The 26,695-nt window shown below is 54.6% G+C and overlaps 2 protein-coding genes and 1 long non-coding RNA gene across 3 annotated transcripts; 2 read left to right on the top strand and 1 right to left on the bottom strand.

The window, feature by feature from the left end:
- The first annotated feature begins 6,381 nt into the window (after positions 1-6,381).
- LOC147236978 (regulator of G protein signaling 5-like) lies at positions 6,382-8,060 on the top strand. The gene is made up of 5 exons (XM_086161715.1): positions 6,382-6,537; positions 6,692-6,775; positions 6,964-7,025; positions 7,140-7,306; positions 7,388-8,060. Exons 1-5 carry the CDS (start codon positions 6,494-6,496, stop codon positions 7,592-7,594), a joined length of 564 nt encoding a protein of 187 aa, XP_086017841.1. The 5' UTR covers positions 6,382-6,493; the 3' UTR covers positions 7,595-8,060.
- A 5,613-nt stretch (positions 8,061-13,673) lies between these two features.
- Positions 13,674-25,174, bottom strand: hdlbpa (high density lipoprotein binding protein a). Its single transcript, XM_086171809.1, has 28 exons — positions 25,091-25,174; positions 23,369-23,440; positions 21,649-21,764; positions 21,412-21,578; positions 20,023-20,238; positions 19,724-19,930; positions 19,429-19,644; positions 19,145-19,351; positions 18,968-19,075; positions 18,789-18,893; positions 18,622-18,700; positions 18,409-18,548; positions 18,232-18,336; positions 18,030-18,143; positions 17,873-17,959; positions 17,653-17,784; positions 17,355-17,573; positions 16,748-16,969; positions 16,098-16,316; positions 15,885-16,023; positions 15,658-15,806; positions 15,452-15,556; positions 15,225-15,359; positions 14,882-15,025; positions 14,623-14,802; positions 14,296-14,412; positions 14,086-14,226; positions 13,674-14,001 (listed from the first exon to the last, which is right to left on the bottom strand). The coding sequence occupies exons 3-28, from the start codon at positions 21,722-21,724 to the stop codon at positions 13,912-13,914; spliced, it is 3,819 nt and encodes a 1,272-aa protein (XP_086027935.1). The 5' UTR covers positions 21,725-21,764; positions 23,369-23,440; positions 25,091-25,174; the 3' UTR covers positions 13,674-13,911.
- On the top strand, positions 22,182-25,665 carry LOC147236976 (uncharacterized). The gene is made up of 3 exons (XR_015108279.1): positions 22,182-22,248; positions 23,020-23,103; positions 25,639-25,665. It is a non-coding gene; the product is annotated as an uncharacterized LOC147236976 (long non-coding RNA).
- The last annotated feature ends 1,030 nt before the right edge of the window (positions 25,666-26,695 follow it).

The following is a 26,695-nucleotide window of genomic DNA, read 5'->3' as shown; positions in this document are numbered from 1 at the left end:
TGAGAAGGAGCTGCACCATGGCAACACAACAAGCCAGGCAGATATCTGCCGCTTCCAATCCTCAGTCCACCAGGCTGCAAGGACCCGCCGCCGCCCCGGAAACCCCTGGAGAAACAAACTGCTTTCGATCTCACACGACGAGCTTTGCAGTCTGCGGCTTCTCATCCAGAACTGGCTAGCTTGCTACTAACAGCCAGTAACGCTGGCGGCCATAGAGCCAAACCACGGTCTGTTCGGCAGCTAACACCTGTCAGCAGCAGCGTGACATTAGCCTGTGCTAAGCAGCTAACGGCGGAGCTTCCTGCTCCGTCAGGGCAAACCGCACCATGCGGGCAGCGACCTTCGTCGGCGCAGCGGAGCCGGCGCCGTCCTCCTCGGCTCACGCAAGAGCAGAAGCCGTTCATTCGCGAGCCTGATTTCCATCCTCACGGACTGAGCCGTCGTGCGAAGACGCTAACGCTGACATCTGCCTCTCCCTCGCGGGGTCGACACCCAGAGGAGGTGCAGAGCCGCCTCCTTCATCCGCCCTCCAAACAGGCGTGGCTGGGAGGAGCGCCGTGTTGACAGGGCTGGTTGTTTGTGAAGATCTCCAAGGCAGCAGGTACCTTCACGCCGTGTGCTTCGTGTTGACGAGAGTCAAATATCAGTCCTGTTGTTGTGCGGCGCCGCTGACGTGTCGCCGCCCCGGGAACGGCCGGGAAAACAAGGCTATTCAGCGCCGAGTTAATGATTAGCGGGGGGGCGGCTGGTTTACAACCAGCAACTCCTTCTCTCTATTCATCCTAATCATTTTCAGTCATTCCTGAGGAACCGGAGAGATGTGTCCAGGTGGCAGCGGATCTGAAGATCCAAACCCTTCAAGAGGAGTCACAGAAAGTTCACGCTGCTGTGCACGTGCAGCCACACACCGTTCAACACGGAGGTTTACGTGGGGGGAAATCGTGCCCTTTAACGCTCCACTCCTATCAAGTACCGTCACTGAATACACACTGGAGTTGTTGAGTGTGTCACATGCACGCACACACACACACACACACACACACACACACACACACACACACACATCATAACGTTGCACAAAGAGGCAGTGATTGCCAGGACACCGACTGCGACGGCACCCGATGCAGCCCTGAGAGACCAGCGGGCAGCGGGGAAGCAAACCCTGCTCAGCGTCTGCTCAGGCGTCTGCTCAGGCGTCTGCTCAGGCGTCTGCTCAGGCGTCTGCTCAGGCGTCTGCACAGTGTCTGCTCAGGCATCTGCTCAGGTGTCTGCTCAGGCATCTGCTCAGGCGTCTGCTCAGCGTCTGCTCAGGCGTCTGCTCAGGCGTCTGCTCAGGCGTCTGCTCAGGGGTCTGCTCAGCGTCTGCTCAGGCGTCTGCTCAGGCGTCTGCTCAGGCCTCAGGAGGACAGAAGACTTCCAACATCCTTTTCCACAAAGAAGTGGAATGTCCAGGTTATGAACACTTTGAAAAGAGAACGTGCAAACGGTCAAAGGTTCAAGGGTTTCATTGAAGGTCTGATTCTTAGTCTGAAGGAACCTCCTGAGACCAGTCGGTGTGACCACCACGGGTTCTTCATCAGCGACCGCAGCGTCGCTTGTGAGCCACGTGCCCAGACGTAACCGTGCACTTTGAGGGCAGCTGTTGAACGGCGGAGGAATCCAGAAGGTGTAACATGTTCAGCGACCAGGAGCATATATATCATATGTTATATTGGGAAAGTCATTCGAAGTGAAGAAGCCTCTCAGATGAGGGCCCAAACATCTTCAAGTAAAACACTCGAGTCGAGTTGAATTCATCGTGACCTGGACGACTGTGAGCCTCCACAGACATCCTACAAGAATCACAATGAATATTTGTCCAACAAAAGAACCGCGCACGACGAGGTTTCGAACAGCACGGTCACATCGTCTCTCTCCAGAGGTGACGTGACCGTTGATATAAAGTTTGTTTGTAAAACAAAGTGACGGTGGCAGATCATCAGTTAAAGTGTGTGTTATGCAACCGTCATCGGCCCTGCGGTTTAGCGGGTCATCGCTCCAAATCCCAGGACAGTTAGCATATTGGAGGCTCGGCTCCCCGGCGTCCGGCCCCTCCTCCCCGGGGGGTTATTGTTTAACAGCCACGGCGAGCATCTGGCCTCGGCCTTGGGACACACGAGGAACCTGAGGCCCGTGGATGTGCACTGCCAGACACCCTCCCACCGGGACCATCTCGGACACGCACACACACACACACACACACACACACACACCTCACTGTTTGAAGGACTCCACGTTCTGCGGGTCCTGCTAATGCTGTTAGCATTCCTGGCAAACGAGGCCAGTTAATCATCAACCCCTTCGTCTCGACCCTCCTCTTCTGTTTTGGGACGAACCTGCCGGGATTTCCCAGCTCTTCCATCTCCCGGCCGTGCTGGTCTCCAGCGAGTCGCCGGGACCTTCAGACGGGCAGAAAAAACAAACGGCCCGAGGCGGCGCTCGGAAACATCGTGGCAATTCCCACGGCCCCGACCCGGAGCCGGCCCGTCGGGCTTTTCCTTGTTCTGGACCTTCTGTTTTCCAGATAAACACAAACATCTGCCGCTGTTTTCTGCGGCGTGTCCGTCACCTCATAACTCAGCCTCAGCAGAAAGGAGGGTTGACATCTGCGCCCGGCCGGCACAATGAGGACACGAGGACGGGCAGGAGCAGGCCTGGCGGAGGCGGTGGGGGCGGACAGGGTCCAGCATTAGGAGGAACATGGTTCTCAAAACCCACATCCCAGCCTGCTGACTTGTTGAGATCTCTGGATTTGCCAAAGCATCCAGGGAGAAGCCGCTCCAGCGCCCGGCGGTCGGCGTGGCGGCGACGCTCATGCTGGATCTGCTCCGGAACCCTGACGACAGCAGGACATCCAGTCTTCTCGCAGGGCCTCTCCCTGACATCAGCTCCAAGGACATGGAGGAACGTAGATGTCTTCATCCCACGGGCTGAGGGTGTGTGTGAGGGTGTGTGTGTGAGGGTGTGTGTGCGGGGTCTCCGCCAGCGCCGACATCAGAACGGAGCTACTGTGGGACCGAATCAGCCTCAAGAGCATCCAGGAACACCTCTACGTTAGAGGAACGCAAACTGGATCAAACATGAAGTAGGAGGGCTTGAATCCTCTCAGTCCTCGGCTTCAGATTGGAGGAGGTTCCTCTGCTCCTCGGCCTACTTTCCCCTGGCAGCTTCTTCACCCTGACTGAGAGGTGATGACCATGATCTCCGCACACCGAAGCCTCCTCTCCCGCTGCCGCTTTGTTTCCCCGCCTCGGGCCGATCTGCTGGGAGGTCCGGGGTGAAAGCGAGGTATCTCAGCTGGGGTCCCACTCGAGGAGACTTCAGGAGTAATCAGCCGTCGAAGCGTTAATCCCGGCCTGAAGGATCCCGCCGGGCAGGAGATGAGCTCCTCTCATGAGCACAATGAAAGCCCGCGACAACCACTGGAGAAGGTCCGCAGGGACAGAGAGGACCTCCTCAATGGGGGGCGGCGCGAGGTGAAGCAAGCCCAGGCGCAGGTGGAATTATGGGATGGATACGGCCTAGGCCGGGGTCCCGCCCGTTCCCAGCCGCCCCCCTTCAGCGAGGAGGTTCTTCTTGCCGTCCTGGAGTGACGCCTCACCTGACCTGATGTCACCCTGACCATCTCCCCGATGGACATCCGATGCTCCACCTCCTCACGGCTGTTGATGTTTCAGCCTCAAACCATCTGCTCCCACGTACATCATCACTTGTCGCCGACCCGTTTCGCCGGAGTCGAACATAAGAAGGTGAACCTCCAAACTCCAGGACCTTCATCGACGCGCTGAGGGTCCCCCTCTCCAGAATCTCTCGGTCTCCCGCTGCTGGGACCTTCTCTTTTCCAGGAACGACCAACGGCTGTCATGAGACCTTATCATTTCCTGCTCGGGCACCTGTTCCCAACCCCTTGTGAGGGTCGAGTTATCTACTTTAACATCTGCCCTCCGGGTCGGACCCGACATGCGACCCACCGGCCGAGCCGAGCTCTGAGACGGGCGGGGCCTCCGTCGGCCGAGGAACAATGACGGCCGCCGTCCGCTCACCCCAAGAGGTCTTCTGAGAAATCAGATGCTCTTCTTCCTCTTCTTCTCGCAACCATCTCTCACCTTGTCATGTGTTTCATGTGAAACTACTAACTTCCGCCGGCTCCCGCCTCATCCCTGGAACATGAGCCGCAGAAGCGAGGAGGACCCAGGGAGTGTGTGAGCCTCAAGGACGTCGCCCTTCCATTCACCGATTTCCGGCTGCTTCCTTTCTTGATGCTGGTGGAGACAAAAGGCTCCACAGCCAGGGGTGACGTCAGCCTGCCAGGGTCTGAGCCAGAGGCTGCGCTCCTTCCTCCTCCTCCTCCTCCTTCCTCGGAATCAGAACGCTTTTTATTGTCATGAAAACATTGCCGTTACAACAGGACTGATATTGTCGTTACTCCTCCTCCTCCCAGACCGACCCTCCTGAAGCGAGCGGTGCTTTCTGCGGTGTAGCATCCCCGATGATTCACAGTAATCTTCCCGACCTTCATTTGGAAGTGTTTGAGAAGCTCCTTCGGCAGAATTTTAACCCGCAGCAGGTGATGGACAACGATCGTGACCGGAGACGGGACCATCGTGTCCTCGGCCGTACATATCCTGAAGCCGCCGGCGTCACGTGACGTGAAAGCTCTCCAACCGTCCCTCTGGAAGCGGCTTCATGCCGTTAGGTAACCTTCCCTTCCTACTCGCCCCGAGGGCACGCCGCTTCCTCGGAAGCTCCGACGGCCTCGGACACTCGCAGCCGCACGGCCCCTTCTTTGTCTCTCCTAAAAGCTTCTCGGCCGGTCCTCCAGGGGGCGCCGTGTCCGACGGTCGGCGTCACGGCTCATCGAGAGGGACCGGAGGAAGGCTCGGAGAAAGGGCCCGCTCACCACATTTGTACTGCTGCTAAAAGCTAATTGTAGTTGTCCATCGCGCATCGTTCCTTCGCTGCAGCTGGGCAGCAGTCAGGTGTGCTTCAACCGTGTCGACACTGACCAGGCTAATGCTGACTTTGGGGTGCTGTTAGTATTTAGGGCTTGTGGTTTTAGTTGTCTCACGGAACCGACCAGATGTTCAGTTGGCTTAGCGTCTGCAGAAGAAGCTCACCAGAAATACATAAGTTCAGACAGGTGTTCACGGCCCCTGTCTGGTAGGAGAACCTGTTTCCACCGGCCGTCTCGTAGCCCCGCCTCCGAGCGGAGGACGGGGTTGTGAGGACAGCGGTGTGTTTGAGGACACACCGGTGATGCCTTCAGGTGAGCGGCGCCTCGGGACCTCCGGCGGGTGGAGGTTTCGGGCGGCTCGGAGATACTCTGTCTCAGCCAGCAAGGAAGAAGACGGATGAGGACCAGGCCGACCCCGGTCGCTCTCGGGCGGCCCCCCCGAGGCCTTGGAGCGAGGCGCTCGGACGGGTATTTTTATCCTCGTTTGTGCCTCGGGACAGAGTCTCCGCTCAGAGAGAAGACCCTCGGTTCCTGGAAGGGCCCACGGCAGATGCTTTATGTAAGACAGCCGAGGCAACACAAGGCCTCGGCTGTCTTCGGGGTTGCAGGTCCAACGCCCATTAATGGAGACCTCTGTGCTTCTGCTCTTTGTTTGTTTTGATTTCCCTTCTTGGTTTCCGCCGGATACCACCACGCGCATGTGCGCATGTGTGTGTGTGTGTGTGTGTGTGTGTGTGTGTGTGTGTGTGTGTGAATCCGAAGACTTGAACCGGGGGCTGGTGGCCAGCGTAATGCGGTTCGCCCACAGGGTGTTCCCTCGCTCCCTGGTTCCCTGGAACCGCTGATGGCCTTTTAATGCTGCCTGTCCTTCCTGCTGAGGATCGGCGTGAAGATGAAGAGGAGGAGGAGGCGGACGAAGGTCCGGTGGGCTCGGTTACATCACGGCCGGGTGACACGCGGGTCCGTCCACGGCCTCATCGACAAACACCGATCCGTCTGCTCATTAGACTAAAAGTCTTCTTGTATCTCCGCCCCTCGGTCCTCTCATCATCAGATCCTGGTCCCCCTGGGTTTGTCCGTCTCTCCTGACCCACCATCTCCCTGTTATCCAACCCTGACCTAGAACAAGGGGGACGACGGTGCGGAGGGGATGCCGGAGGAACCTTCTCGGGAGGAACCCTCGAGCCTCCGAACATCTCTACGTCCTTCTGGGTTGTGAAACTTTGTTACGAAAGAGGCGGTTTGTTGTTTTCAGGAGAGCAATGTGTCGTCTTTCTGTCACCGAACAGTCATTTCCAGCCCGGGCCTCGTGAATCCTCCCCCTGCTCCTGATTGGCCGAGAGGCCCGATGACACGCGCGGGCGGCTCCATAAAAGCCGCGGCGGCACTTTGCTGCGCACAGATGCTCCGCTCTCCGCTGGGGTTTGTTCACAGGATATTCAGCCAGCCGCCTGACGGACACGCCGAGCCTCGCTCCTCCGCCTCGCCCGACCGCCAGCCATGTGCAAAGGACTAGCATCGCTGCCCGGCTGCTGCTTGGAAAGGTACGGGAGAAACAGCTGCAGCCGGCCAGATGTTTATCGCAGGATTATTCTGGGATGTTTTTGTAATTGTGGATGAGCCTTTGTTTGAGGGGGTCTGGGAGGTCAGTTCCCACTCAGGGCCGTCTACAAACTAACACGTCTGACTCCCCGACAGGGCCAAGGAGCTGAAAGCCAGGCTGGGGAGCTTCTTGCAAAAGGCAGACTGGAGTTTCCCCTGCTGCAGAACAGGCAGGAACAAGTAAGCATCGCTCTGCCTGCCTGCCTGTCTGTCCGTCTGTCTGCGCATCTTTCTACCCGTCTATCCGTCTGTCTGCGCATCTCTCTACCTGTCTGATCGTCTGTCTGCGCATCTTTCTACCTGTCTGTCCGTCTGTCTTTCGCCTCCCTGCTGGTCCTGTGCAGTCTAACTCTGAGGTCCTCCTGCAGGCCCAGCCTGGAGGAGTGTCTGAGGTGGAAGGAATCCTTTGAGAAGCTGCTGTCCAGCAAAAGTAAGGAACCCGTTAGTCGTCCTGACCCTCTGGGTCGGTCGCCGCCGCCGCTGCAACGATACGTGCGGCCGCCACGAGTCCCGCCGGCTAAACAAATTTCTCGTCCTCCCGCAGACGGACTGTGCGCCTTCAGTGCTTTCCTGTTGTCGGAGTTCAGCGAGGAGAACATCGCGTTCTACTTCGCCTGCGAGGACTACCGCCGCACGCGGAGCCCGGCCCGGCTGCCCGCCAAGGCCCGCAGGATCTACGAGGAGTTCATCGGCAGCGAGGCCCCGCGGGAGGTAAAGGCCGAGCCGGGCGGAACCCCGTCTCCTCCGGGCCGGACCCGAGCCGCCGAGCTGATCCCGCCTTTGTCCCCCCAGATCAACATCGACCACGAGACCCGGGACATCACCAGGGCCAACATGGAGGCGCCGGCGCCGTCCTGCTTCGACCAGGCGCAGCATAAGATCTACATGCTGATGGCCAAAGACTGCTACCCCCGCTTCCTGCGCTCGCCGGCGTACCACGAGCTGCTGGGCCGAGCTCGCCGCGCCGCCCGGCCCCCCCGGCGGGACGGCGAGGCATGAACGCTCCCGCGCGCCCACATGGAAGCCAGTTCAGGGACCGCCGCGGGCGGCTCGCTGATGGGTGCCCAACTCCGAGGCGGCGGCCGTGAGACTCGGGGGGCAGGCGGCCGAGGGGCCGGGGGGCCGGGGGGCCGGGGGGCCGGGGGTGACGCCCCGCCCGTAACGCCAGGAGGAAGAGGAGGCCCGAGGCCGGTTCCTTCTCAGTGCTGAGACACGACGGCACAGGTGGACGGCGGGAGGCGGGGCCAAGGTCCTGGCTCCGCCCAGGGGACGCACCTTCCTGCGGGGACCCGCTCCCGCCCTGAACCCGGCCCTGGACCCGGACCCGGACCGTCACTGCTCCGCCCTGGAGCCGCCCACAGCCACAAATACCTTTCAGTCCGTTTTCCTAAGTCATGGGTCACGGTTCCACCAAACCTCTGTGATGTTCTTCTTTGTTCACCTCAATAAACAAACTGTGAAGGTTGCTGGTTGATTCCTCTGGAGATACACACACACACACACACACCTGGACAGCTGTAGTACTATCGCGGTTCTCTTCAGATAGTCAGTAAACTACCGGTACTACCAGTATTCTGCTAGAATACTCTAAAAGTAATCTACCGGCTCTGTATTAGTACTCTAACAGCTCTCTGTCATCCATTAGTGTTAGTGATCTATTAGGACTCCACCAGTAGTCCTGTGTACTTCCACATCCATCATGAATCTGACTTGAGGACCCCCCGGAGGTAATAAGGTGTTGGCTCGCTGTGTGAATGGAAGAATCGTCTCCAGCAAACAGGAAGCTGAGCGAGGAGAGCGTCAGCCTGTAAAACTAATCATTACCCTGCACTCTGTTTGCACTCACCAGCCACTGGCATGGGGGGGGCGGAGGCTGGGTCTGGAGGTGGAGGTGGAGGTGGAGGTGGAGGTGGAGGTGGAGGTGGATGCTGGCGGTGGAGGTGGAGGTGGAGGTGGAGGCTGGGGATGGAGGTGGAGGTGGATGCTGGCGGTGGAGGCGGAGGCTGGGGATGGAGGTGGATGGAGGGGGTTGTAGAAGGTTGGAGTCAGGGCCAGCCGTGTGCAGCTAAACAGCCTCCATTATCAGGAACCAGCCTCAAAGCATTCGGTCATGGCGGCCCAGACTCTGGTAACGTCTATCCGATCCATCCCCTAAGAGTCACGTCTGGGCGCCGCGGAGGCGGAGCCTGCATCGCCATCCGTCCACGTCCACCTCTTCTCCGCCTCCGGAGCCCATCCCAGCCTCGGCGGGTGAGAGGCCGGTCCCTCTCTGGCCCCAGACGGACGTTAACTTTCATTCGCACGTCCGGGCGCTTTTCCAGGTTTCCCCATGAACCTGCCGGTGTGTTGGCACCGCAGGAGGAACCCGGAGAACCCTGAGGAACCCACGCACACACGGGGAGAACACGGAGACTCCACACAGGGAGGAATCCTGTGGGAATCCAACCAGAGACCATCTGCCGGGAGGCGGAGGCGCTAACCTCTGCGCCGCCGTGCCGCCCGCCTGCAAAGCCACTGCTGTGTATTCAGATGTCATCAGCAGAGTGGAGAACAGCTGGCCCTCCTGCAAGTGAACATCTCATCCCACCGCTTCCGGCTCCATGGCAACCCCCTGACATTTAACATCTACCTACACCTGCGCTCCTGTTCGGCCCTCCGACTCCACCCGCCGCCCCGGAGCGAGCTTCAACACGGCATGATAGAACTTCACCTCTGAGGGATCCAACATCCATCTGCAGCCTCACACGTCTTCTGAGGAAAAACCTCTGAGATCATGGCTAACTGGCCTCATAACATCTAACCTCTCCGTTCTCCTCAATCCCAAAGAGAACCTCCACATCTTCATCTCTGCCTCCTGTCTTCTCCTCAGTGTCTCCAAACCTTCTGGCTGATGCTCTTTTCCTCACCCGTTCCAAACTGCTGACACACGTTCCTCCACCTCTTCTCCAGACCATCATCGTAAAAATATTACAAATACCAATAAAAGTAACACCAACAACAATAATAACACACAGCGTCAAACTCGTGTGTGCAAAGCATGCTGGGACACCTGCTGGAGCCCTTCAGGTGAGCGCCGACCTTGAAGGTCAACAGCGTCTCCCTGTGGCGAACGGGTGAAACTACACACTGTTTCAATCAGGTAAAAAATGATTCCGGCGGATAAATTCTCTGAGGGAAAAGGGGTGTTAACAGTCACAATAATAATAATGATAAACTCAACCACACATGCGGGAACGAGAGACTCTAAATGTGGCCCCGGGATCGACCGGCGGCCGGTCCAGCGTGAACATGCCCTGGTCCAATCACAGCTCAGACAGGATCCAGCCCCCATGACCTGAGAGCAGGATACATGCTGGATAATACATGCATGGATGGATGGATGATGGGTGGATGGATGGATGGATGGATGGACGATGGATGGATGGATGGACGATGGATGGATGGATGGATGGGTGGATGGATGGATGGGTGGATGGATGGATGGATGGATGGATGATGGATGGATGGATGGATGGATGGATGGGTGGATGGATGGATGGATGGATGGATGATGGATGGATGGATGGGTGGGTGGATGGGTGGGTGGGTGAGTAATAACAATAATAATACCAGCAGTTCTTCATTGAATAAAACACATTAACAGTTATTTATCCCTCACTGATGGATTTTTATTTATTACATGTTGTGTTTGTTTGTTTGATTGTGTGTGTGTGTGTGTGTGTGTGTGTGTTCGTGTGTGTGTGTGTGTGTGTTTGTTTTTTGGGATGTCTTCTCCTGTGTGTCTTTTCTCCCTGACCTATAAAACTCTCCCCTGCAGTGGAAAACAAACATGTGACAGATGTGATGCAATGAAGACATTTTTAGAGTCTGCAGCCGACGTACACGTCCTGCAAACAAACACGTACGCACGCACACACACACACACACACACACACACACACACACACACACACACACACACAATCAAACACAACATGTAATAAATAAAATTCCATCAGTGAGGGATAAATAACTGTTAATGTGTTTTATTTAATGAAGAACTGTTGGTATTATTATTGTTATTCACAACATCGGCTCCTGTGTCCACTCCTCAGGCTGGACAATCGTGTGTTATAACGGTGTTATAAAGCCTCGGTCACCCAGTGGAGCCGACGGTCTTGGACCTGAATGACGGGACTTTTTCTGTCCCAGTGTTTGCGGGATGAAATCGACCTTCTTCTTATCAGACATCCCAGCAGAGCGTCCCTCCCATGTTCAGGAGGCCAATCATGTTCAAGGTGACAGGGTCCTTCCTGGTGAAGACCCACGGAACCCGAAATTCAGATCGCAGAACTGGGGAAAGACCATCATTTTCTTTGTTCGGAAGAATTCGGGGCTCTTCAGTGTTCTCCCTATTTAACTGTCTTTTTAAGTTGAGGATCTCCTTTGGATTCAGGATTAAATTGAGGATTGCACTCTGACAATCCAGGACGGAACTCTAATCTATCTGGTTAACTCAGGACTAAGCTTGGTTTTATTAGAGAAAAAAAAATCAGTGAATGATTAAATACAACGACGTGGAAAACCTTTTTCCCAGGTTCCTCGTGCTCTTCTGCTCGGGTTCTCTTCATTTTCTCCGTCTTTATCCCACAGTCACAGAAGGCTCCATATAATCCCAACGTTGGTCCTCTCCAGCTCAGCTCCGACCCCGAGCCCTCTGCAGTAACTCAAGTTGCTAACGTCTCATACCGAGGAGCTCTCGATCCAGGAGCGCCTCCTCCTGGCCGCAGCCCCGGAGAGAAGAACCGGAGAAGAGTCTCATTCATGCCGGAACTCGTCGCGTCCCCGTGCCTGAACCACCTCCCTGTGAGGACAAGGAGGCCTTTGTGCCTCTTTTAGACTTTCTCTGTCACATGTCATCTGGAGAACATCCACGTTCAGATGTTACAACAGCATCTCTTCAGGTCACTCTGCTGGTGATACCCCCTGCAGGTGTTCTCTACAGGTGACACCCCCTTTAGTCCTCGTATGGGCTGCTCCTTTGGAGGGGGTGCAGGAGGTAGTGACCGTCTTTGGAACCGAACATTCCCAGTTCGATTCCTGGCTCCTCTTAGTGTCTCCAAGTGTTGTTGAGCAAGACACTGAACCTGCTAGACAGCAGCCCACTGCTCATGGTTCATACATGATAGGTTCATTGCAGAAAACCAATTTCCCTTCGGCGATTATTATGAGATGATCTCTGCAGGTGATACCTCCTCCAGGTGTCCACTGCTGGTCAGGTCCCAGGTCATCCCCATTGAGCTGACCGAGCCTGTTGGCTCACGTTATCGTTGTTCTCCAAGTGCGCAAAGGCTTCAGATTCCGTCCATCATGTTACACCAGGGAGCCCCGAGGGTGTTTGTGTGAAATAGTTATCAGATACGCGCACATACTGTACGTTCATTGATACAGGAAGGTTCGTTCCGGTAGCGTCTAGCACTCGGTAGCTAGCCACTCATCCTCAAGCAAATGCTAAAATTAGCATGCTATTTGTGCTTTTGTGGTTTTTACAGAGTCCGGGGAGGTGGCTTTGAAGGACGTTTTTAAAAGGGGCGGTTCATCCATGAGTTACTGCGTCCTGTGAGCCTTTGCTCCTCACCGCAGGTGGGCAGGTGTTCACCTGCAGTCATGAGGGGGCGCTGACAGGCTCGAAGACCGGTCTTTTGCTTGACTCACAATTGTTAGCCTGTTTTTATTCTCAAGAAGTTCCTTGTTGCCTGGGAACAAAGGACATATTCAGCCAGCTTCTTAGTCCTCCCCCCCCTGGAAGCCTCTGCCAGCCGGCCGGCCGCTCTCAGCACCCAGGAATGACCCGCCCTCGGACCGCTACCACCACCAGGTTGGACGAGAGGTTCGGTTTGAGGAGGAATAAGCGCGGTCACGGCTCGCCGCTTGGGACATCTGTCAACCTCAGGAGGCTCCACGGACCTCCTGATTGAACAGCAGAAAACACACAGAAGGGGAGATCCGTTCCTGTTGCGCCTGGGCAGAGGGATCACCTTTGCCCTTGTGGCGACGAGGCAGACGAGACAATGCAAAGATTTTCAATTTTTATTGACGTTTTTGGACAGTTTCTTTTCCAGTGTCATCCTTTACTGTTCACTTCAAATGGTATTTGCATAATCTTTCATTCAATGCCAGGAAGATATAAACCGAGGTAGGCTGATGCTAGATGTTGAACTAGCAGCTAGCAAGCTAAATCTGCACTCCTTGAGCAAAGTTCAACTAGTCACCGGGGTGGAAATGTTCCAAGAGCTGTCAAAGCAAAAAAAAAAAAAAAGTGGGGGGAGGGGGGTTAAAAGTAAAGAACCTTCCAGTTGTCCATTTAAAAATTGCACCTTGACATCTTCTCTACCTGGTTTGTATCTTTCTAGTTGTAAGGCTGATAAAAAAAGGGCCACTGCTATTTGACAGAAAATCTGCATAGCAACTGGAAGACAAAGGGACTGGACACTGACCCGATGAAGAGGATGAAGAACACAGGACGTCACTAGACAAACAGTTGGCACGCCGTTTTACTGAAACAGTCACTGTTATTTTTCGCTGTCAAATGTTCCTTTGACAGTTAGTGTGAGGTTTGATGGGCCGGAGTTCTACACCTAGTGTTGTAAGGAGTCTAGTTCTGGCATGGCCTCCAAGCATCTGGCAGTTTAAGTGGATGCCGTTCCGCCCTCCTCCTCTTCCTCTCCTTCATTGTAAAGTTTACCGATTCATAAGGCTACAAGGTAGGCGCCGCGACTCGACCACATTCACAGTTACAAGCAGACGGAGGCGTGACCGCCACTACGATGCGCTCGAGACAACAGATGACCATTTTCACGCAGCTACATGATTGAAGCAGGAGGGTGGGGTCGCCGAAACGGACGGCCCGTTGGTTCGGCCGGCCGTCCCCGCTCCCGCCACGCAAAGGCAACTATGATACGGGCAGCTCAAAGAGAACAGATGTCTGGCCACCGCTCAATTTGGTATAACAGGTCCAACCACGATGACAGTCAGGTCTAGCAACGCGGACACGTGGGCCTCAGACAGGCCGACGCTCAACCACAACATTTGTCTTTGATTGGATTTTGAAGGATCAAGACAGTATTTAATGGAGATACAAGCTCACAACTTGATTATAGGACCCAGAAGCACTGTAGACTGACTGGAGGATGACTCGAACTGAAGATTTGTTGGGGTTTTTTTTTTTTGTTTTTTTTTTTTTTTTTTTTTTTAGGGTCAGCGGTCAGTCCGGGTCAGGGAGGCGGACCGGGGTGATGGTGTCCGGTCGCGTTTAGGCCCGAAGGTTGCGGCGCTCTTCAGAAACGCTTGGGCCCCCAGGGAGAGGTCTTGGTTGCCACTGGAGCTCCAAAGCTGGGAAAGTCTTCAGAGCTGCTCATATCAGGGGCCTGGGAGTGGATGAGAACAAAGGGGGGATTAAGGAGGGCGGTCGGATCAAGCGGTAGTTACTCGAGGTGACGGATGAGCCCGACCTTCTCGTTGGCAGTGGTCCAGGGAGCCTCCCGCACCACGAAGCCTTTGGATGGACCACGGTTCTCCTCCATGGAAGCAGCGCTTCCACCCGAAGGCCTCATGTAAGCCATCTTAGCCTCGTTCTCCACAACATCTGCCATCTGAGGACAGAAAGTTTATTAATAACAATTGAAGGTCGGTTACAAGCATTTCCACGGGGGGGGTCTTACATATTCCTCTTCAAGGTTAAGGAGGTGGTCGATGGCTTCATCCACAAGCTCAGGACGACCCGTGACTGTCACAAAGTTTGGGTCGGTAGCTCCGCTCTGGGGAAACCTGAGATCAACCTGACGGAGACGGATGAGAAGATATACCTAGAAATAAGAGCCTGAAAGCACAGCTCTCTCCACCTGAAGGTAACATAATGTTCTACTGCAAAGTAAAGGGCTGATATGGTTAATTGTGTGAGAACAGAGATATCTTGACCAACAATCAGATGCCCGGTCACCTCTAGGAGACCGTGGACCTCGGCCCATTTCACGCGCCAACCTTCCCACCTTAAACTCATCCATGATCTTGCGGATGCCCTTGCCACGAGCTCCAATTATGCGGGCGTGGACTCTGCTGTCGAGCGGGATCTCCTCAGAGACCATCTCCTCCAGCTCGTCCACAATGGCCTGGATAGCGTCCCGCGCAGCTATGGCTTTTTGCTCATACCCTGTAATCGTAATCTGGTCCTGGAGGAGCAGGAGAGCCAGGTCAGAACCCCAGACCGAGCGCCGTGGGCTTCCTCAGCACGGAGGGCACGGCGCCTACCTGGTTTTCATCGTTCTTCTCCGGGAACTGGATGTTCACGTCATGCTCCGTGCGGATGTTTGTAATAATGGCGCCTTTGCGCCCGATGATTTTTGGGTGATACTTGGGGTCCACAGTGATGGTCAGCTTGAAACTCCTGAGTGCCTGCATGCGGATGGCGAGCAACGGTACAGTTAGTTGGAGATTCAGAGCAGCTCAACTTGGGCTTCTGTAGCACCGGGGATAAGGTTGACAGTTCAGGTATGGCTTTGGTAAAAGATGCAAACCCCAGCCGGTGCTACCAGGTGCTCTCTGAGTTTCGAGTCAAGAAGAAGCGTCCCGAAGGAGGGTGCCCGATACCTACCCGATCCTCCTGCTCGGCCTGCAGCTCCTTCACACGCTCCAACAGACCCTCTTTGGCGCGCTCCAGGTGATTGGCCAAGCCGGTGATGGTGATCTTGTCAGACTGCTGCTCAGGAGCAGGCACTTGAATATTTACCTGCAGACAAACCGGCCCATCTCTTCAGTCGCGACGGCTTTGGATCGACCGGGACCGCGAGGCTTTTTCCTGTACCGGATCCACGAACTCACCTCAAATTCATCCATCATCTTACGAATTCCACTTCCTTTCTGTCCGATGATGTAGCGATGAAGCTCAAAAGGCACTTCAACCTCAATGGTAACAGGAACCAAAGCCTTGAGGAGGAAGAGGAGCGATCAGAGAAACCACAGGGCGGAGAACCCTGTGGAACCCTGTAACCCTAACCGTTACCCTAGCCATCTCTGAGGATACACACCTTGAGCGCTTCCACGGCAGCCTCGCAGCGTTCTTTGCGGCCGGAAATCACAATCACGTCACACTTTTTGGGTGCGTTGGGATCGACTGGCTCCTTCACCTCTCCGTTGGGCTCCCCGTTCTCTTGGACAGGAGCCTCCGTGGGGGAAGCTGGGCGAGGGAAACGGGGTTTGATTGGAGACACGCTTTCCTTCACACGGAACCAGAGACCTACAAACCGATAGTTACCTTGAGGGTCCTCGCGCTCCGGGAACTTAATATGTACATTGTGATCCCGGGTAATCTGCTGGATCCGTGAGCCCTTGGGACCCATGATGGAACGGTGGAACTTCTGAGGAATCGTGCACTCCACGGTCACTTGAGCATCCTAGACGGGAGGAACCGTGTTACTCCGCTACCGTCAGAGAGCAGGTCGACCACCGGGAGAAGAAGCTCACTCACCAGGTCGTCCACGATCTCCTGCATACGCTTTTTAGCCGCCTCCACACACTCTTTGGCTCCTTTGAGGGTGACCTTGTCGCTCTGTGCGCCCGTACGGGGGAAGCTCACCATCACGCCACCGTATTCGTCAGCCAGATCCCGCAGGACCTGGCCGCGACGGGCCACAAAGTAGCGGTGGTGCTTGGGATCCACATTCATCGTGTCCTCCACCACATTATCCTGGAATCAGAGGGACGCCCTGCATCAGGAACCCGCACACACCGACCGCTTGATCCCTAAAACTTCCCCTGACGTGCATCTGCCTACTTCACCTGTGCTGGTTACACGACTGACCGCTATCTGACACTGCTGGCTCATTTCCTCACCGCTACCGTCTTCCTGTTCAGTGCCTCCGCCCCGAGGAGGCCGGGCCGGGCTCTGGCCTGACACACAGTCCCAAGACAAGTCATTAATACAGCCGCGTTTGTCGGGATGGGACCCCTTTAGAAAACCTGATCTACTTTAAGAAAGTCACGGTCAGCCTTTTACCCCGGAGGACTCTGGAACCGAGTGAATCGGGAGCAGGGGTTTGAGGACCAAAGGCTGCGGAGGATGTCAGAAGGAGAGGTGTGGAGGACCGCGGAGTCGACAGGAAGGAATCGAACCCTCACCAAGCTCTTGATGAGCTCCTCCAGCTCCTTCTGGGCCTCCCTGACCGCCTCCTCGGTGCCAATCACAGTGATGAGCTCCTGGTCTTTGTCCTCCGCTGTGGGAAAGATGATTCGGGCGCCGGTGTTGTCGCGGACCTTGCGAATGTTCCCGCCACCTTTTCCGATGAGGAACTTGTGGTACTCGGGCTTGGCCCGCAGCTCGGCGGTGTGGCTCTTTGTTTGCTGGGGGACATTGACAGCACGGCATTCACTTTCAGGCTGAAAGGACGGGCAGGGTTTGCTTTCCAAAACAAAATGGTGCAGCGCCGGGACGTACAGACATATAGATTACTCTTAAGGCCTTTTCCAGTACCTGCTTGTTCTACATTGTCACCGGCAAAAGAAAAACACTCCTTCAGAATGCAGCCCTAACTTCTACCTCGGGGAACACTTTTAACAGCTTGTTCCCATTGTGATTCTTAGCAGTAATTCTGTAAGTCTCGCTCCTTGCTGCGACGCTTTTTCCTTCTTCGGTGCTGTGTGACATGGGGCCAGGATCTTGAGTAACACGCGGATAAAGAACCAACTCCAGACGTGTGGTGCCAGTGTCTAAGACACCCCTACAAACCTTCTCCTCTGCCAGGGCCAGAAGCTGCTGCTTGGCCTTCTCCACCTCCTCAACGGGGCCTCGGATGGTGACCTTGTCGATCCCGGAGCCTTCGGTGGGGAAGTGGATGTGCACGCCGCCACACTCCTCCATGATGGAGCGCACGAAGCGGCCCTTTGTGCCAATCAGGGAGTTGTGGAGCTTGGAGGGGATGGACACCTCCATCTCGGTGATGTTGGCCTGAACAAACCCAGACACTAAAATTGGACGGAGTTCATTTTCCCTGGAGGACACGACACGTTGGACAGTCTGTTCTCACCAACTCCTTCTGAATGGCCAGAATTCGAACGCGTGCCGCCTCGCAGTTTGCCTTCTTTCCTGTGATTATAATCATCTCAGAGTTGCTGTTCTCAGCAGGGAGGTCGATTTTGGTGTTCGTTTCCTCGCGAATCTAGAAAGCCAAAGTCAAACACTCTTGGAACGTGGTCTAAAAGAGTCTGCCTACTCAGATTTGACGTGCCAGTTAGACGGATAATTACTTTTTTAATGTTCGATCCTCCTTTTCCAATTATGTTTCGGTGGAACTGCTTGAAGATGGGGACCGAGACAGAATAGCTGTTCTCCACCTTGAAGTAAACACACAGTCAATGGTCTTCAAAATAAACTCCGACGATCATGAATCTGTTACGATCTTACCATCTCAGCCACGATCTTCTGCATGAACTTTGAACATTTCTCCACCTCAGTGCGTGGACCCCGCAGCTGGACAATGTCACTTTTCTGTGCGGGGTCGGGGAAGTTGATGATGACCTGGGGATGAAATATGGGGCCTTTAGTAAAGCTGAGCGCTCGCTCCACCGCAAGGAACGCTGTCTAGCACAGATGGTCTCCAACTCACCTCTGGGAATTTGTCACGCACTTCTTTTATCTTCTCCCCCTTTTGGCCAATGATGGCTCTGTGAAAACGCTGTTCAATGATCAGGTCCTTTGTACGCTCGTTCTCCTGGAGGGTCAGAAGCACCAGGTGAGGACCCCGAGCTCAAAGGGTGCCACTTGAAAGTAGGTGGATACAGACCATGCGCGACGCAAGCTCCAGCAGCTCCTTCTTGGCTTCTTGCACCCCCTGGGGATCTCCCTCGATTCGGATCAGGTTGCTCTTCTCGTTGTCCGGAGGGATGCGCACCGTCACCTTGTGCAGCTCTTTAATGCGGTTGACTGAAAAACAGGTCAGCGGGTTTGAGGAGACGGCCAAGAACCTTTAGGCTCACCAGACAACCCTCACACTTACTGTTGACGCCTCCCTTCCCGATCAGATGTCTGTGGAATCGGGGATCCACGCTGATCTCCGTGTAGTCCATTCGACTCACCTTTCAGAAGCAGAAAATGAAGGCGGACGTTAATGCGGACAAACAAAATTCGTAGCGACGAAGTTTGTTTTCCAAACCCCAAACGCACCAAATCCGTAACAATGGCCTCAATCTGACTCTGCACCATTTGCACATCTTTGGTAGGACCCTCCAGGGTTATCTTATCTTCTCCCTCGGTGAACTCAATGTGCACCTACGATGACAGTTACTGTTAAACGTGAGGATGGCTTCCAAAAACACTGTTATCCAAGAGGTCCTGCCACAAACCTTGGGCATTTGTTGAGTGATCTTGGCCAAGTTTTGCCCCTTCTTGCCGATAATGAATCGATGAAGCCAAGAGGGAGCCGTTACCGAGGAAACAGTGTAGCTGTTTGCCTGCGAACACGAAAGAGGTCACAGAAGGGTCTCCCTGCTGACCGGGGTCGGCGTGAGGGCCCGGCTTACCTTGGCGTAGACTTCGGTGAGGGCCTGGCCCAGGCGGTCCGGCTCCCCACGAAGGATGACAGTTTCTGAGCTGCTGTCAGAAGGTGGGATCTCAACGGAGACACCAGTTCTATCCAGGATCTCCTGCAGGGTGTTTCCCTTGGGGCCAATTACATATTTGTGCTGGGACTTCTTCACCTCCACCGCGATGGTGGTGGCATTCTTCTTCTGGAATGAGAGGGGGTCATCAGCGTCTCCAGTTGGACAACTCATACCAGAAGGGAGGTGCAAAAGTCCAAACGCACCTTATCCTCGTAAACCTTCTTGATCATGGCCACAGCAAGGGCCACCTGCTCCTTCTCCCCAGTGATGACAATCTCCGTCTTGTTGACACTTGGAGGTGGGACATTAATGCGGGCACCGGTTTCCAGCGTCATCTCTCCTACCAGCTTGTTGTAGGCGCCGGTGATGAACGGGTGGTACACTTTGTCAATGTTCACCCTCTCCACAGCACGCTTGTCCTACAAGCCGCACACGGGGGACACGGTCAGCGAACGCAGCCAGGCTGCCCGACGACGGCGGCGGCGGCGGGCCAGTTACCTGCTCGGCCGAGATCAACAAGATCTCGTGCTTCGCCTTCTCCAGACCCTCCTTGGTACCAGAGATCTTGATCTGGTTGCTGGGGTCATCGGGTCGTGGGATCTGGATTTTGGTGGCGGTCTTTAGCTCTAGCTCCTGAAGCTTCTCCCCATTTTTGCCGATGACAAAGCGATGGTGTTCCTTGGGGATGCCGACGGTAGCTGAAGCCTGTTGGGATGAGCGCAAGGCAGGCCCAAGCATTTTCACACCACACCTTCACTTAATTAGCAAAATTCTAACGAGACCGCACTCTGTCGAACCTGAGTCTGCAGTCGGGACACAATCTCCTTACGGGCCTTCATCACAGCGTCCAGCTTTCCGGACACCATGATGGAGAGACCCTGATCTTTGGCCAAGGAGAGTTCCAGATGGGCTCCGGTCTTGTGCATGATGTCCACGCAGACCTTGGCTTGGTCTCCTTCCCCAAACTGGTTGATGTCCTTGTACTTGCGCTCCTCAAGCGGCACATGGAAAACCTGGTTCATATGAAAAAGGAACAATTTTAGTCAATCCGAATTTCTGATATCAGCTTCTCTGGAACAAGCATCTAAATCCTCCCTCGTCTTCTCAGATCTACCACGGGACCTCTGACTGAGGTGAGAATGCAGGGACACTTTCAGGTTCCTTTGCATTTAAACCCAGTTTCAGAAGCATTTACATGTTCTAAAGCAGGAGGAAACGGCCTGCAGCGGTTTCAGAGTACCCGCACGTGGACGCCTCCTTTCTGACAGGCCTCGTGTATTTGTAACCATTAAAAGGGGCGCCCCCGCCTCGCAAACACACGGGCTGCTCAGCTAAAACACTGGATATGTTCTCTGACCGCTATTGATCAGCAAAACGGTCTATATTTTCCATCCCTCTGGTTCTCCAGCACAGAGGGTCTTTATTCCTTTCGCGCCACTGCCTTACAAAAAAAAGTATACATTTTAGAGTCCCTGGGTTTGGGGCTAAAAGATTATTTGACTCCCTATGACTGGCTTAGATCAGACATTTCACAAGCTGTGACGGCACGCTTTGATTGGCTGGCTGATAAGACAAAAGCCCTCCTTTGTGGAAGGAGCCGTGTGTGTGTGAGAGACATGCAGCCTCCGCTCGGGGGAGTCGGACCGGCACAGAGAAAAATAACTTTCCAAGTAAAGGTTCTGTTAAGTAACAGCGGGCGGGAAATCACAGAACCCCTGGTGTGGACTCCAGTTAGAAAACCCTCCCTGTGGCAGTGACAGGCGGCGTCTTGAAGCCATCCCTCCAGGTTCACTACTTGGTTTAAAAAAAGAGAGCACACCAACAGGCTGGGGAATCAATGACCCTTCTATCGGCCCGTCGGGCTTTGTTCCCCTCTACAGCCGGGTACAAGCCGTTTACCCATTACTGGGAAGAAACAAAACACCACATACCATCAGTCAGACACTCAGCCTGAAGGAGAAAATGAAATCAAGTCAAATCCCTGCAACCCCCCCTCCCTGTCCTTTGTGCATTGATAACCCAGGCAGGCCACCGCATCCCGTGTCTCCCAGTGAAGGACTCCTAATCGTCACCTTCTGACAAGAGAACGCATTCAGGAAGGGTCTGAGGCTACGGTTTGTTTCCTGGGTCCAAACGCATGACGGACCGCAGCGGGTAGACGGGGATCTCCGGCTAACCAACAGCACCTGGGTGATGACAGAAGACTTGAGAGGACGGATCTTGGACGTCCAGGCGTTTGCGGTCTCCTGGGTCCCCTCCGGTGAGGCCGCCTTCTCGGGCAGAGGCGGGAAGGCGTCCTTATAGGTAGGAAGGGCATCCTCTTCCTCTCCTGCACTGGGTCCTGCCACGGCACCTGGGCAGACAGCGTCTGGTCTTCAGGAGGAAAATTCAAGACCAACATCTGCCTTAGGACCAATACTCACCGCCAGTCTGCTCTGGTAAGAGCCCGATGCGGTGCTCGTTGAAGCTTTCCTGTGTAAGTACAGCGACTGAGCTCATGGTCAAAATCCCACGTTAAACACAGAGTCCGAGTGTGCCACTGCAAGAGAGGGAGGAGGTTCAGAGGATTCCTCGCACAGGTTTGACAGGTCCCCAGTTACACAAGGCTGAAGGAGGCTAACCTCCAGTCTGACGTGCTTATTTAAACCACTGATAGTTTTCCAGGCCTCTGTTCTAGATCACTCCCCCCCCCCCCTTTTTTTTTTTTTTTTTAAATATAAAATGCACCAGACTAATTTCAAGCCCTGAGATTAAGTAAATGTTTTCTAACATGGTGGGACTAAGTCATGACAACAAAACCTCTTCAGTTCTTAGTTTTAATTCACTCAAACTGTTATCTGGGCTTACCGAAGCAGTGTTTGTCCAAGATATCAGGCAAAACACCTTTGCTGCCACCACCTGGTCCTGGCATTCATCATTGATTCAAGGGTTCATATTCTTTCACCAGCACATATTACAACACAGCGCTCAGCCGGACCGCTGTCCGAAAACTCTGCCCCACTGGCCTTCCTCAGCCCTCTTCAGTAAGTACATTTCTGCGCTAACTCTGAAAAGGTGTGGAGCTAGTTTGTGGTGTCTGGCTACAACCTGGGCTCCAAGGCGTTTGACTTGGATACAATTAAACCCGTCGTCATGGCTGCCAGGCCCACCGACTACCTGCGCGGCATCCACGTATGGACTCCATGTGCCAACCGCAGTAAACAAGCTTATCGTGGGTGGACTTTGGGATATTCGCCTCTATCTAATCTACTGTGATCGGAGGCAGCCATGTTTGGTGGACGCCTCACACCTGGGATGTTATCGAGCACATACGCCGTTAATGTGCGAACAGCTATGGAAAAGATTATCTCTCAACTCTGCACCTCAGAGACGGAGACACATTTTTTCCTTCTACTACAAACCGGCGTCTCCACTCCTGTTCAGGGCTATTCCAGGTACAGTAATTATGTGAGAAGGCGAGAAGGTTAAGAGGATTTCCACCTCCTCCTCCTCCTCCTGGTGCTGGTGCTGCTGCTGCCCCGACCCCTCAGTCTGTCCAGGATGGATTGGATTAAAAGGAAGACCTGGAGAGAACGCTCCCCGCTACCGGGTCTTCTCTTTGTTTCTTCGAAACCCTAATTTTGTCGAATCCTCGCACCCCAGACATTTACTACAGAGAGGCCATGAAAGTATTTTAACAACAACAGGGTTTTCCTCCATTTGGCAAAGGAACTTTAAATTCTGGCCAACAAACACACAGGAATGTGAATGTTTAACGCTGCCGTTTGCCTTTAATAATGCCTGAAATTCTTTAGAGCATGAAGAGACAACACCCAGAATGTCACTGAGGACCGGTGGAAACCTGCACATCTTCTCTACTCAACCTCAGCACAGAACAGGTCTGTTTGAAGGCCTTTCCCCAGCAACACTTCATTCACTGCTCACAGCAGCATTCATCTCAGAGGGCTTCAAACCACAGGCAACAGATTCAACCACACACACGCTAATTTGAAGATTTAACAAAAAAAAACACGTTGGAGGCTTGTGAAATTTTCTCCTAGCCCATTAGCTCCATTACTCGCCAGTATTATGTTTCTTGATATTATTGGATGGCAGAGAATCACAACCTTGTAAATGTAGTTGCTTTAGACACAACTAACTTACCAGCTAAATGGTCAGTTACCAGATAATCCGTCCTGTAAAGATGCAAGTTCCCGTCAGCCTGCCAGCTTTTGCCTTGGAATGAAAACAGGTAATAGTTAAACACACAAAGTTCAGATTTGTTGAAGTGTAGATTACCGAGACATATGTTAAGGGTCACACCTAGTAGGAGATCAAAGAGCGCTCTGACAGCTATCCTAACCATGTTAAGTACGTCGCACGCAATTCATCTGCTGTAATACAGTGGCGATTGGTGACTGTGAAGACGTGACCGGAGGCCCTGCGTGTCCAAGGGTCAGCACAATATGGAACCACGGACACACCATCGGCCCTTTCTCAAAGGTGTTTGTAGATGGTCGCGTGCCGGCATTGGTCACACCGATGCACCGGAAGTGAGCGGCTACAGGCTCGCTGCAGAGGACCGGTGGCTGAAGACGGTCGACGGCCACCCTGGAAGGACCGGGGTGGTTTGGCCAGCACCGACCACGATGTCACCCAGGGTTATATCTCCAGGCGGCAGACCAGAGCCTGAGACTGTCGGGAGGTGTTCACACCTCATACTGTTCACTCTTAAAGGGATTTCTTGTTTTCAGACATTTTAAGGCGGTTTCTTCCGGACGACAGGGCAGAATAAGCAATGGTCTTCCAGATAATGCGGAGTTGAATAAGAAGTAGAAGAAATACACCAGGTGATGTGGAGATGTCCTTCAGCCTCCTGCTCCAGACTGTCAGAGCAGGCTTGTTCCGAGGACCGGCACCTTCTCCACAATTCCACGTCGATACACTCTCCCGCGCCTGCTGACGTGAACGCGTCTGCGGGGAAACACGCACGACGCGACCCCGAGAACGGTGAAGGGAGCGCCGCTGGCTCCAGCTGTCAGACCGACCACGTTAAGGTCACCTACCGCTAAACGGCGCCCCTGACCGCCGGGTCCCGCGGCCACACCTGAGCCGGAGCCCGGACAAAACTCAGATTAGGGATGAAAGCGGCTGGTCATCGGGAACGGGAGCCTGAGCGGTGGTAAGTTACCATAAACCAGCAGCCGGAGACTCACTCCAGCCATGCTAGCTGCCGTCCAGGTGGCTAAAGACAGGACCCCCAGGACGAGGGGACAGCCGGGCTCCGGAAAGGTCTCCGGTGAGACCGTGTCACATCGGCGTCCATTCGGCGGGCGGTGTCTCTCCTTGGACGGAGCCGGAGGTCCGGGGGTTCCGGCCGAACCCCCGGGCCGGGAGTTCCGAGCTCCGACCGCCGCTAGCTAGTTAGCAAACTTGCTAAAAACTTTGGCTGCTGTGTGACACGTAGCTGGTCGGCTAGCGGGCAGCTCGCAGAACTTGGAGCGGAGCCTCCCCCCGCCAGGACGGGGAGATTGGTGGGGAGGGTGCAAGATGAAACCCGGGGGAAACGTCGCCCCGGCCGGAGCCGTCATTCCCCGGGTGTCCAGCGCAGACGGGGCACGCCGGAGCCACGGGGGGGAAAGTACAGGTTGTACCAAAGCATTAGCCGAGCGAGAGCTAGCTAGCAGTGCGGTGAGCTGTCCTAGCAGGCTAAGTCCACGTAGGCACACGGAGGAGCGGGGAGAGGACGCGGACTCAGGCCGCGACACGGCGCACATTCCCGGCCAGATCGCCGACCGCTCCCCCGCGGCGGACCGACAGCACCGAGCGACACGGGGGGAGGGGGACCGGACACGTCGGTACGCGACAGTAAATTCTGCTACTTACTTATTGTATGTTCTCGTCTGCCCAGAAGGTGCAGAAAGTGAGATGAAATTCCACTGGCGAGAAGGTGGGACCGGCGGCCGGCGGATATATAGCAGCGCCGCCCACCAATCACGGCCCGCGACGTCACGCCGGAGAGTCCGGTTACAGAGAAGTTCTCCTCACCACTGGAGAACCGGTGAAGGCCCAAGACGTCTGGACCTCAGCGGGCTGCCCTCCTCCACGGACTCCATTTTAGAGAGCACTCAGAGAGCCGGACCTTCTCAGAACGCGACATCATTTTCCCCGTGGGTTCTCCAAGAAAGAGTTCTTCCGCGGCCCACGGGGATCTTCACAGCACACATGGAGGAGCAGGAGTGTTCTCTAACGCCAGCCCTTCTGTTGAACCAAGGGGGGACTGATATCACAAAATGTTCTCACAGGGAGCTGAGGTCGTCTCCTCCAAAATTCACATGCACACAACCTCAGACTGTCCCACTGGTGTGTGTGTGGGGGGGCGTTCCAGTCTTTTCCTTTAATTTTAATGTCAGTTCCTCCCTTCTTCTCTGCAGGTGTGAAGCCAGATTCAGTCCGTTGGATGGTTCTCATGCCCTGATGCGAAGAATGTACTTCTGAAAATGACTCCAAGTCCACTAGATCCTGCAACATGGCGATGTGAAGCCCTCGTCTTTCCCTGCCTCCGGACCACACCCAACTCACGGTGTACCTGACCTGTGCTTCAGGCGGACACAGCCAGAGGAGCTCAGTTGGGTTGGGTCCATGCGTGAAGGCTGCAGGAGAACTCGTCCGAATCCAGAGCCCCCGTCGACACAGAGATCGTCTAACCTTGTGGGCAGAGCAGACTTTCATCTGCGTTATTTGTCACAAAGCATTTGACCTTCAGCCGTGTTTCATTTCATTTCACCCTAATTGTCATTGGAGGCACAGTGGTGCAGAGGTCAGCCAGAAGGCCCCTGGTTGGACTCCCACCGGGTAACGCTGTCTGTGTGGAGTCTTTTTTTTTCCTCCGGGTTCTCCGAGTTCCTCCAATGGTCCAAACACATGCAGGACGTCCATTGGAGACCCTAGATTGTCCAGACGTGTGAATGGTTGCATGTGTCCATATGTTATGCGAATAACAGCGTGAGTGACGGTAGTTCTCAGTATTTCTGTGGAGGTACTACGTCACCCAAGTCATGGTGAATCTTGTCAAAATCTTCTTTTCGTGGCAACTGGACTTGAATTTGAACTCGTAGCTCCCGATAAGTCTCAATAGGTTTCTTCCTTTCAGTAGTTCTGTTTCAGCCGTCCGTCCTGTGGTGTGTTGTCAGTTATTGTGTCTTTTGCTGCCCGTCCGGTGTGGAGGGACGGTACAAAGCAAAGACTTCGTTGCCTGGTCTGAATCCCAATATTCTTCTAACATATATGACAATCTACAAGATGGGCCAGAGCCATCGATACTTCCCGAGGCAGCGGAGGTCCTTCAACATCGGCTGGGCAATGCTCAGAATGTTTGATGAGTCTGTCGCGCCGTCTTCTACGCCGATGCATGCCGAGGCAGCCGCCTGAGGGTGCCTGACACCAACACACTTAAGGCAGGACTCTGACCGTGGTGTGGGAGGGGAGAAG

This window comes from Fistularia commersonii, chromosome 1, assembly GCF_037954325.1.
Source record: "Fistularia commersonii isolate RoL2024-O1a breed Wild chromosome 1, RoL_Fcom_v1.0, whole genome shotgun sequence".
Taxonomy (NCBI): Eukaryota; Metazoa; Chordata; class Actinopteri; order Syngnathiformes; family Fistulariidae; genus Fistularia; species Fistularia commersonii.
The sequence above is the reverse complement of the archived record's forward strand: the minus strand, read 5'-3'. Positions and strand labels throughout refer to the sequence as shown.

What these genes read in the sequence shown, in the direction of transcription:
- LOC147236978 (XM_086161715.1), top strand. Translation starts at nt 6,494, where the DNA reads ATGTGCAAAGGACTAGCATCGCTGCCCGGCTGCTGCTTGGAAAG. An exon ending in CCCGGCTGCTGCTTGGAAAG is followed by an intron (nt 6,538 to 6,691) that starts GTACGGGAGAAA and finishes ACTCCCCGACAG; the next exon opens with GGCCAAGGAGCTGAAAGCCA. An exon ending in GCAGCGAGGCCCCGCGGGAG is followed by an intron (nt 7,307 to 7,387) that starts GTAAAGGCCGAG and finishes TTGTCCCCCCAG; the next exon opens with ATCAACATCGACCACGAGAC.
- hdlbpa (XM_086171809.1), bottom strand. Translation starts at nt 21,724, where the DNA reads ATGAGCTCAGTCGCTGTACTTACACAGGAAAGCTTCAACGAGCACCGC. An exon ending in TGGCCATTCAGAAGGAGTTG is followed by an intron (nt 17,574 to 17,652) that starts GTGAGAACAGAC and finishes GGGTTTGTTCAG; the next exon opens with GCCAACATCACCGAGATGGA. An exon ending in AGATGATGGATGAATTTGAG is followed by an intron (nt 15,360 to 15,451) that starts GTGAGTTCGTGG and finishes GTTTGTCTGCAG; the next exon opens with GTAAATATTCAAGTGCCTGC.